We start from the raw sequence: 12227 nt of genomic DNA, 5'->3' as shown, positions 1-12227 counted from the left end.
ATTCTTCCACAGAAAAACAGGTTTTATTCATACCTTTGCTCAAAGAATTACATGGGAGTCTCAACATGAAAGTGCTTTCCTTTTTACAAATGCATAAATCTCATCTTGCCTATCTCAACAGCTACAACCTTATTTCACTGGCCAGGACAGTCTTCATAAAGCAACATCTTTCTAGCCACAGTAGCCTAAAGCTAGGTGAAAGGCAGAAAGCTGTGGTCTGAACCATATAATATTCATGACCTAAGCATAAATATTTCTTCTTAGTGTTCTCACAGGACTCAACCAACCTTCTTTACAGCTAGATCATAGAGTTTTGCATGCTTCATATCCTATTCCCATGCAACCACAATTTTGAACAAAGGATATTCTGAATGCTTCGAAACAGCTGAACTTAATTACCTGTGAGCACCGTCAGTACACCCATGTGAACACACAGCACATGAAGCAGGGTCACTAGGTATCCCTCCTGACTCTGGGTTCCTGAAGTGCTGTTCTTGGAGCTGGGTCATAAACCAGTGCAGCAAGATCAGACTAACACAAACTGAGATCACACTCACCATCTTCTCTGACAGTATCATCGTAACAATTTTCAAATGAGGCTGGTACCTTCTACCACATTCATGTCCCAAGATGGCCTTTGGCTTCTGAGCATTAGTAAAACAAACCCCTAAACCAGGAGCCCAAAACTTCTTTACAGCATGCTTGTTTACTTTGGTAAACTGCTCTACCAACCTTTAGCTATACCATTTTCAGTTCTATCTGAGGTACATGCTGTAACTTTTCAGCCATGATTATTATTTAGGTGGGTAGTAATTATTTTTTAATTCCCTTTAAAGTGCATTAAAGGCTAGAAATTAAAGGAGCAGGACACCTGTGAGACCTTTTTCATTACAGCCTATCAACAAATACTATACTAAATAGTTTGAAAACCGTTAGTTTGCAAACCTCACACATATAATAAAGTCAATATATAATTTTACAACCACATCTCCTTTCTCTAGTGCATTAACATATAAAAAGAAACTTGCTCTATTTCTTCTATGACAAAATTAAAGGCATTCCATATACAAAACAGTCTGTAGGTTTCACAGGATAATTACACTGCTAATATCTTCAGTGCATTTATTAAATTCTACCTCCCCTCTTTTTATCTCTCAAACACATACTGGACACCAAATCCATTTAAGAGAAGTGAAAATGAGTTCTCTAATGGCACCAACATGTATGACATTTCCTTTGGAGCATGGCAACCAGTGCCATGTCCCATGCATTACATTTACTATGCATAGATATCTGCTGTCCTCTTCCTGGTTTTCATTGGAAGTTGAAGCTCCTCATAATAACTTTTTTTAGCAAATGCTCTGCTTCTTATGGAAAATTTTCGTTCTTTCAAGGGAAAGATAAATGCCTAAACCCTAAATCATTCAAGTTGAAAGTAAGTCCCTTCCAGGAGCTGCAGCTTGGGTTAGGATTCATCATTGTGCATTTCTTCATTATTAGGACGTGTCATCTAAAGGAAACCAGGCTATCATACAGGAGATGTATATTTCTATAAGAAAATGGGAATATGAGGCCTTTATCCCCATGGGAGTACCATGATGACAGTTTCATATTGAAACATTTGAGTTTCAATGGTCATATTTCAGATCTGGGATTTTTTTTTTGCCTTCCTGTTTTTCTAAGGAAGGTCTGCAATTTAGGAAGAAAGCTACTGGGATTTTTTTCTGCCTTCATTTCAGTTATCTTTTGCTAGGTTAGGAGTTGAGCTGTTACCTTGTAGATGTCAAGGAATCCACACTGGTGGTCGAAGCGCGTGTAGAGCTCATTGAGCATGCTGATGACCTGCATGGGCGTGCACTGAGCACAGATGGCAGTGAAGCCAACAATGTCCGAGAAGAGCATGGTGACATCATCAAACTTCCTGGCCTGAACCTGCTGCCCCTGCCACAGCTGCTGGGCCACCTCTTCAGGGAAAATAGAAATAAGGAGATCCACAGTCTTCTTTTTCTCCTCTTCCAAGGCTTGGTGTGTACATTCCAGCGTTGCCTTCAGCTTATCCATTCGTTTTTTCAAGCCATCCTGTGCCTTTGCTTGCTCCCCAACCAATATGACATCACGAGTAGCATCATGGATGGGGATGTCCGAAAGATGGAGGCCTCGGCCCATCAGTTCATCCAGCTTGTCCACACAGGGAGAACCCAGAAACAATATCGAGTTTGATTCTGGCACATGAATCATTTGTCCTTTAATTTCCATCACCTGTAAAATAAACAAAAAAAAAAAGGATTCAGGCAAGGGGAAAAATCAGCTTATAGATGTGGCTCTTCATTCTACTTTCTCTGCCTTTTCAGCTGAAACAATTAACTGTAACCTTTTATACAGAAGCCTCTTGCACTCACCTACTCGAGTAATGAGACTCACAGTCTGCTCACCAAATTGAGTCAGAAAACAGCCTAAACTGACACAAAAGTATTTCCAAATCAGATGTTGGATTTTATTTGTACCCAATTAAATAAGAAAGCAATAGTATGTATGTATCCTCAGAGTGCCATCTAAATAATGCTCCTGGAATGTACCTAGCCTTACAAGCAAATGTCAGAGCTGTTCTTTGTCTGTTACTTAGCTATAAACTACAAAAAAGAAAAAAAAAAAGTAAAGAGAAACTGCAACTGTCTGAAAGCAAATTAGTGAAATTAAGTGCCTTTTGTTCTTTTTCAGCAAAATATCTAATACAAGTCAATTATGGGATTTTATAGAGGAATTAAATGAAAACAGATGTGAAAAACAGCTCTATAAAACAACAAGTAGCATGGAAATATCGTAGTAGTCCTCCTGTTTCCTCTTTTCCTTCTCACACGTGCAGCAGAGTTGAAGGCTGACACTCAGAATCTGTAGATTTCTTGGTAACAGAGATTCATCCAATATGTATTTGTGGAATAGCAGAAGGTACACTAGGGAAGGAGCATCAGGTGGTTGATCACACTGGTTTATAGCTTTTGCATTTGCCTGTTAAATGGTGAGATGTTTTGAGCACTGTCCAAGGGCTGATATCACTGAGGCCCTGGATTATTACCTCCTGCTCTATGATGGCAGTGGAGCACAAAACCACTAGACGGAAATGGACATGGAAAACTAAATTAAATCAGACAAACTGTATCTCTTTGTAAATTCAGCTTGCCATAGCCTCTGTCATGAAAAACAACCTCATTAATTTTCCGTTCCAGGACTGGCCAAAGACCAGGGCAACACTGTGCTAGGTGATCTAAAATACTCAGAATTCTTACTCATAGGATCTCATAGTCAATACAGGCACAACACACAAACCTTGAGCATCTAAGCAGTGTTAGGCACCATAATGCCTTGTATCTGTGTTTTCTATTCCACACAATCTCTTGAAATGAAAAGGCCTTCTCCAGTCACCATTTCTTTCATCATGTAGGTATTCACTTGCTGTCACATGATTCACTTACCATTTAATCCTCCTTCTATCCATAATCCTACCAAGCAAAATAGGAAAACCTCCATCAGGGAATCCAGAAGTGTCTGTAATAATGATGTGATTTAAGTGTACAGTGGCCTGAAAGCTCCTGCTGAGGTGACACATAATCCTACATGGCACTTCCACGTTTGGGGGAGATTTTAGGAAGCTCCTCTTTCTATTAGTTGTTTTTTACATCAGGTAATATGCTGTCATTGCAGATTCTCTGGCAACTTGGGAATTGAGCCTATCCTGTCCCTATTGCCCTCTGCCTTCTCTGCTAGCAACCTAACACACAGATTCTGATGCCAACTAGAAAACTCAGCAAGTGGAAACAAATGCAAGTCATTAAAATTGTCAAATTTTCTAATTTATGTTCCTACGCACCTACTAATATTTACATTTCTAAGCCTTGCTTCATCAGCCTCACTCTGGGACATTCATCTCTATGCGAAAGCTAGTCAGCTACCAACATGAGCTGATTTAATACTCCATGGCCAAGTGTTCTTTTTCTACTTTTGAAATATAGCTCCCTGGGAAATGGGATGCTTTCTTCATGCATGCAGCCTCATGCTTTCAAAAGGGCACATGCACAATTGTTTGAACTCCGAAGCAGAAGTTGTCAAATATGAAATACATGGTACAGCATTTCTAAATTCTCTTCCTATTTTGTTCCCCTGTGCTAGAGAGTTTTCTGTTTGTAGAATTTTGCTCTTGTACAAAATAAAAGTATCTCATATTATCACTTGCCTCTTCCATCTCCAGGTGAAAACCAGGTGTTTTCAGCTCAGGAGGAGAGAGTGTGACCACAGACCCTGTCTGAGCCAGCCTGGCCTGGGGTTGAGCTGCTTGTCAGCAAGGCAAGGCACCTGGCTTGGAGCTGTGCTTCTCCTGTTAACCTGCTGTGAGACTAGAAGAAAATTAATGCATCCCCCTGTGCTCCCACTTCGCCTCTGTCAATTGGAGGTGTTAAACTCTTTGATGTTATCTCGGTCTGTGTTAATATATTGTGCCAACCTTCCCCGCATGGACTTTTCTCAGGAAACACTGACTGAGTAAATAATGTTCTAAACAGGCACTCTGAAGTCCTCTGCCCTGCTTCTGGGTAACCTCAGGCAAATTATCAACCCTGACTTCTTATTTGGCCTTTCAGTGCAGCAGGAACAATGCTACTGATCATCCTGTAACACACTTTGAGACTTATGTGTGAAAAGCAATAAAAGACAGACAATCCTGTAAAATGCTGAACTAGTAATAACCAAGTGAGATTGGTTCAACAAGGCTGAATGTTTCCAGAGCATTTTTAGAAATTTTTGCAAAGATATTCTCCCTACACAACTGATTAGCTTCCTAAAACTGTCAAAGGTTCAGTGATAGTTCAGCCTTATCCCTTGAATATTATTATCACTTCTTCTGCTTTACAGGAATTGTTGATGTTTTTTATCTCTTCTTGCATGTTACATTAGTAATTCTGTTGTCCTGCTCTCTCTTGATGACTGATGGATGTTTTAGAAAAGGGCCTGCCAGTCTCTTCAAGTTGCTAAATCAGGGAACAGGAAAGCAGACAAAAAACTGTCCCAGCTTTCCTGAGGAAAAACACTCAGGTCTTGCAGAGAGCAACAGTAGAGAAGAGTTAAGACTGCATTATTCCTCTTGGTTTTTGCAAAGCCCTTTCCTTTCCTAAGAAGTTTCAGAGATGATTGAGATGACTCAGACACTTTCTAGCCGACTTCAGTCTGCAGGTGTGAGCCAGCATGAGTTCCATCTCTTTTCTTTGATTTTTCTTGCTTCTTATATTCTTCTTTGTATCTTAAAATATAGCTGATGTTATAGGATATCAGGTTTGCCTGAAGCTTGCCATAATAAGTCACACTTCTGGGCACCTCCCCAAAGATGGACAACTTTACACCTGGACCATAAGCCTACAGGCAACCAGAATGGCATCATCCATTTTCTTGTAAGCAGGGAAAGATGGGAACATTTCTGTCATCAATTTAATTTCATTACTGCTACATTTCATTGCCTTCCTGTCTCTTTAATTATATTCTCACTGAATAAAATGAGAATAATTCTACCATTTTCAGAGGAAATTTTCCTGATTTACATTGGTGTAAGAGAACATTTTGAAAAGAGCAATTATAGATCATATTTTACAGTCTTATGTTGCTGGGAAATGACAGTGCAGCCTAAGTAGCTCCAGGATGAAAAACCACAAACGTATCGCTGAATTTTACTTCCACTGCAAACCGCAAAGAAAGGGAGCAAACAGCTCCTGATTCTAAGGAACTCTTTCAGCCTATCTCACCAAAGACCCAGCTCAGAAATACTGACAGATTCTCAAGCTGCTTTCTGAGAACATGGAGAGTCTCCTACTGAACAGTGCACCACCAGCTACTTCATTAGGTACAAAATACCCTGCACACCCTCTGCATACTCTGGATGCAAGCCACCCTAGGACCAAAAAGCCTATGAATCAAATGCCAAACCCACTGCCTAATCTTTAAGGAAAAGCACAGGGAAAAGCTTCACTGGTTGCACTGAGTACCTCTGCATAAAGACACGTGTTTTGGATATAGTGACAGAGAGAAGGTGTGCACATCTCCTCTAAAAGATTAAGGAAATATGTGATGCTATCCTTGAGAAATAACTGGGGGGTTACAAAGGATTTTCTTTCTAATTGGCCAGACCTTTTCTGCACCCTCTACAATCCACAAACTTCAGTGGAGCAGCTCCTTTGATTTTGATCAGTGCATAAAACCCTCTCAAACTGTGATTATAGTCTTCTTTTTTAGTTTTATTTATAGGGATTAGGTTAGAAACTTACAGTTCTAGGCCATATTTCATACACAGTTGCACATGCATGCTTGATTTCATACAATGAACAAATTCAGTAAGAGATAATAAAGCTGCTTCCTTATCCATCTCAGTTATTTAGAGGATAGAAAGACTGAGGCAAAACCAGATTAAATCTGAATGCCATCACCATCATCACTTCAAAGCACAAAGAGTATAGGGTGACTTGTAGAAAGGAGCTAATCTAAATTTTAAAACAACTGAATGTCCTATAGACACATGGCAGTGTCTCAGGAACATTTACAGTGAGGTATTTCATAATATTTGTGCACTTAGAGGCTTAGGGGATTTTGTGAACATTGGACAAGGTAACAGTACACTTGAAGAAAGTAATGTAATGACTTCGTTGCCATGTTTCCATGACACATCTAGAAGGGCTGAAAGTATGACAGACATCACTGGAATAAAAAAAATTCTTCAATTGGAAAAATGGGCTAAAGTTAGAATTCAAAACAAGGGCAATAAATATGTTTGGACAGAAATAATCAAATGCAAAAAGTACAGGCAGGCTAATTGTTCTTAAGAAGATGGCCCAGAGTGCACAGAGTGGAACAAATGAATGTAAGCCAACATGTCATGCTGTCATTTAGAAAGAAAACACTATATAGGACTATGTAAACAAAAATAAAGTTTGCAAAGCACAGGAAGTAATCCTTATGCTGTGACCACCGATTTTCAGACAGCAGAAGGGCAAATATGGACAGTTGATTGGAGAGTCTGGTGAAAAGCAATGAAGGCAATGAAAGGTCTCAAAAGTATAACCTACAAACCTACTTGAAAACATTTGATGGTTTACCCCAAAGGAAAAAAAAATCTAAGGGCAGGCATACGAAACTCTTCAAAAATACTTAGTGCCAATGCAAAGAGGTCAAACTCTTCTACAAATCCAGAGGCAAAAGCTTTGCAGAAAAGGCCCTGGTGATCCTGGTGGACAAATTGAACATGATCCAGCAATGAGCACTTGAATCAAAAGCTAGAACTACTGTGGGCTTTGTTAGGAGGAGTGTTGCAGCTGGTGGAGGGAAGGAGGGAAGCAATCCTTCCCCTCTCCTCAGAACTGGTGAGGCCACAACCAAGAGTACCATGTCCAGTTCTGGGATCCACAGTACAGGAGACACGTGGACATGCTGGAGAGCATCCAGCAAAGGTCAACAAAGATGATAGGAACCTGGGACATCTTCCCTATGAAGAAAGGCTGAGAGAGCAGGGACAGTTTAAACTGGAGATGAGAAGGCTCAGGATGATCAGGGATGACAGAGCAAGACTCTTTCCAGCAGCGCCCAGGGACAGGACCAGAGGCTATAAGACATAAAATACCCAAAGGAGGCTCCCTCTGAACATCAGAGAACACTTTTTTTAGATAGGATGACCAAGCACTGCTATAGGTTGCCTACAGAGATTGTGGAGTTTCCATCTTGGAGATATTCAAAAGCCACATGGATGTGGTCCTGGGAAACTGACTCTAGGTGACTCTGCTTGAGCAGAGGGTTGAACCAGATGACTTCCAGAAGTTTCTTCCAACTTCAGTGTATGAAATGAACAAAAAGTAAAAGGCTCAAATTGGAAGAAATTAGTTAATATGTGATATTCTTGTATTCATAAGGAGTGTGAAAATGGAAACATCATTGGTGAGAAGTTGGGTTATAGTGAGGAGTTGGATTATGCACTACTGGAGATTTGTGAGACCTGTCAAAGGTGATCAGTCTGTCTGGAAAGCAGAGAAATGAACCAGTGACTTAACAGAAATCTACATGGAAACAGGAAGGAGAGAGATAGTAGAGTACCATTTTGCATTCAAACAAAAATGACACAAGCTGTTTCTGGGTTAATTAATGTAGTGTCAGTGTGGAATTCATTGCTTCAGAGTTTACTACTCTTTCTACAGGCAACAAGAGAAACAGGTGCTTCTGAAAAAAAAAGTTGTGTGATCTGTGTGATCTGATTTAAGTCACAGTCAAATGAGTTGTGCCTCCATGTGTAGAAGTACTTACATTTCTCTGTTATGAAGGGAGCACAAGGCTTGGACATACATGCCTGTACTGGTCAGTTAAGTCTACCTCCTATCAGAATAAACTTAATTCATAGGAGTGAACATACTGCTGTGCATTGAAAGATACCTAAATGCCAATATGTTAAGTACATTAAGGGAAATATGAGTTCTCTATTGGTCTATACAAATTTCTATTTTAAATGCTCCAAACCTCAGCTCAATAAAATGACAATGTGGTATGCCTGTAAAATAACTGCTTCTCTGTGGCTGGCTGACCACCAGATAAGCAGAGCATAACTCTGACCCTTAAGACAGAAAAACAAACAGCTATTAAAACCTCTCCAATACTCCTGCTCTGCTTGTAGAGTGGGGTAAGTCAGAGCCACAGCCAGCAGAACTAGCTGTGGAGAAAGAGCCATGAAAATAATAAAAAATCATTTTCTAATGAAACCCTGATTTGCTATTTTATCTGTAGACAAAAATAACAAAGTACCCTCTTCCATTACACCTCTGTTTTATTGGGGGGGAAAAAAAAAAAAAAAAAAAAAAAAAAAAAAAAAAAAAAAAAAAAAAAAAAAAAAAAAAAAAAAAAAAAAAAGAAGAAGAGAGAAATACATATCATCTCCAAAGAAATGAAAAATAACTTTTCAGTCGATGCCTGACACAACTGAATAAATTAGACTAGGTTTGCTCAGCACAACTCAGGATGTACTTCGGTTCTTGTGAAATTCTAACTCTCAGCATTTGCTTACAAGTTTGTATTTCCAGCTCACTGCATTGTCAAAAGAATATAATTCCACACAGCAGCAAAGTGACTGTTAAAAATTTATCATTATTTATAGCAAATCCTGCAGTGTTTCATAACGTGCAACAGTCTTCAGACTAAAGGGACCAAATGCAATATTTTCTGTATGTCACAGATATCTTATAGACCCAGATTGGCAGCAAAAATATTGTACCTTTAGGAAACCCAAAATTTTGGTGGGAATACATTCATTTTCTATAATGCAAAAGAGAGAGTGATAATGAAAGAAAAAGTGATAATGAGAGAAACAGTAATACCTTTCAGTTGTAAACTTGGACCTCTAAAATAATTTCTTGGTATGAAAACAGTAAGTGTGGCAGATTAAAAGCAAACCGATTAGGGTCAGATAGGATCGGCTCCACAAAAAGCATAGGTATGCATGACATATCAAAAGCATGGAGCCACCTGTAAGGACGTGTGAAAGGGGGAAAGGGGAAGAGGTAAAGAAGATGACTCTATCCTTAACACATTAGTCTGCCAAAGCAACTAGATAAACAAAAGGCAACAGTGGATTTCATCTGAAAAAGGTCACAACAATTTTGAGAGTTTATCTTCTCTTGCTTCAAGACACAGAAATTGCTTTTAAGAAGGTACTCCTGACTGCTACTTGGATAAGTCCAAGATAAATCTAGCCCTTTGGAATAAAAACAATGGAAAAGGATTCCTTCAAAGGAACATCTATCTTCACAAGACAGCAAAGATTTAGAATTCAACCCAATGTGCTCCTTGGTCAGCTTCCCTTACAGACACTCACAAGCAGAGGAGTGGGTGAACTCAGCACAGCAGACAGGCAGAACATGGCATGGGCAACACCAGACAATTGCTAAAACAAGGAGAAACTCACCAGCGCTTCCAAGAGAATTTCAAAATCCCTTTGAACATCAACACGCCAAGAACAAATTGAATTTTTTCCATGAATAAATATCCTAATATACTTAAACATGAACTGTGCGACTCTCAAAGGCCCCATTGTCCCTCTACCCTGCAGACTCCCACAGCTCCTGGCCCTGGGCCCTCCAGTACCCTGACAGCATCCAGAAAACATTTTACCTAAACACCTATCAATCAATGAGCATCTGGACAATGGTCTTGGTCATATGGTAGTCCTGTGAGAAGCAGGGAGTAGGACTTTATGAACCTTATGGGTCCCTTTCAACTCAAGATATTCAATGATTTTGTGGTTTTGATTTTACTGCAAAATCTATTTCATCCCCTAAGATTGCTTTTAGGTTGCACACACCTGTATTAGCATACTAGAGTTTTACCTATCAACAACACAGGTCTCTGCTACTTTATTAAAAGCCAGGATACCCTGTTCAGCTGCCCATCTTACTGCAACAACACAGAGTTACAAATGTGTAGTATCAGTGTTAAAAAAGTCTGCTTTGTTCAGGAGTGAAGGAGTGGAAACAATTTTCAGATACATGCTCATTTTTTTAGAATAACAGAATCATAGAATGGCTTAGGCTGGAAGGGGTAGTAAAGATAATCAAGTTCCAACCACGCCCCCCCCCCCAGGCAGGGACATCTTCCTCTAGACTATCTTAGTCAGGGCCCCATCCAGGCTGGCCTTGGAGAATTCCAGGGATGGGGCATCCACAGCCACTTTGGGCAACAAGCTCAAGATCTCTGAACTGTGAAAGTGGTGGTAGCAACAAACATGCTACAACCCACACACTTGCATTAATTTTACATTTCAAAGCAAAATGCATTTTTTACTTACAATCCCACCACAGTTTAATTACAACAGATCAATCAAAGTGTAAAGGAAATTTCCCATATTTAATATTCTCTCTCTATGAACGAGAAATGAAAGAATTACATTTCCAATTAATGTTTGTTAAACATCTGGTTAAAAATAAATGCTATATATATTTACATAACCAAACCTTGAATTATCTTATGCCTGTGAAAACCTTTATAATTGACAAATATTATGTGTCAGTTTGTTAAAGACAGATATTTTTTATTTATTTCTGTCAATGTCAACCAAGCAAGATTATGGAGGAATATGTCAGTACACTGAAGGGAGTGGAGATGTTGCCATTTTCCACAGTGTTGTTACTTTTTGGATTAGTTCCTACTGTCTTCAGCCCAAGATTTGTGCAGGTGCATGAATCAGTCTTTCACCTAATCCTTCCACTAGCAGAGTTCACCTCCTAACAAGAGTTTATCCTTTGAACATGATCAGTCCCAGCTGTCTGAGATGACCTCTCAGCAGAAAGTACACTTACTTATGTGATATTTCTTGCTTAGTACTTTTCTTTCTCAGATTTAGGCTCACTTGTTTCTATGTGGAAATTGTGTTTTAGCAAAAAAGCAGTGAAACGGTTAAATAAGTGCATATGTTTATTCATGAAAACAGTAGGCAAGGAGCAGCAGAAGCAGCTTTCCCCTTTGATCCATGATAACAGATATATATAGCAACCATTAGGAGATATGACATTTCACCACCAACCTAGGTATCTTAAAATTCCTGTGATTAAAAGATCTCTTAGCCCATGCACTAGCTAGCTTGCAGAATTTTTCACCTTTAGGACTTAAAGAATCTGACTCTTTCCCTAATTCATCTTAAGTATATAAACCTGCTCGAAATTCTTGCCAGCACCAAGCCAAGGAAACTGCTGAGAATTGGAGTTCTCTGTTGGTATTTTTATTTTGCTTTGATTTTTATTACCCCACATATCAAGTACTTTTGCAGCTTTGATAAAAGACTCTATCATTAGAATTTGATATTGGGACTAATCAATTCTGGTCTCTTGGTGCAGTATAAATTTTCAGAACATGAGGAGAAGAAATTTCTCCTATTCCCAGTCCAATCATTCTTAAGTTAGATATAATAAGAAAAACCCATTCTACCTCTCACTGAAGTCACTGTAAATATATCAAGCTGATTTTTGTGAGAACTGCACCAGGCCTTTAAAATTATATTTTTTCTATATTTCTTAAAAAGGTTGAATTTCTTTTAGTGTGTTCAATATAATCCACCACATCATTAGGAGACCTTTCATCCATAACCGGCTGTAAGGACCATACTTAAGAGGTATCAGTAAAAGACACTCTTCATGTGGAGTCTCTTACAGGCTGCGTTAACAAATTTG

At 39.1% G+C, this 12227-nt stretch overlaps 1 protein-coding gene across 1 annotated transcript in view; it reads right to left on the bottom strand.

Moving 5' to 3' along the window:
• Positions 1 to 12227, bottom strand: part of GUCY1A2 (guanylate cyclase 1 soluble subunit alpha 2) — a gene marked incomplete at its 5' end in the record, with an annotated part of 135701 nt that overhangs the window by 57130 nt on the left and 66344 nt on the right. Inside the window, one exon of the mRNA XM_083855792.1 lies at positions 1774 to 2259. Coding sequence (XP_083711918.1) covers positions 1774 to 2259 — 486 coding nt within the window. The remainder of the gene's footprint in view (positions 1 to 1773; positions 2260 to 12227) is intronic.

This window comes from Zosterops lateralis, assembly GCF_965231275.1.
Source record: "Zosterops lateralis genome assembly, chromosome: 2".
Taxonomy (NCBI): domain Eukaryota; kingdom Metazoa; phylum Chordata; class Aves; order Passeriformes; family Zosteropidae; genus Zosterops; species Zosterops lateralis.
This window is presented reverse-complemented; position numbering and strand designations above follow the sequence as displayed.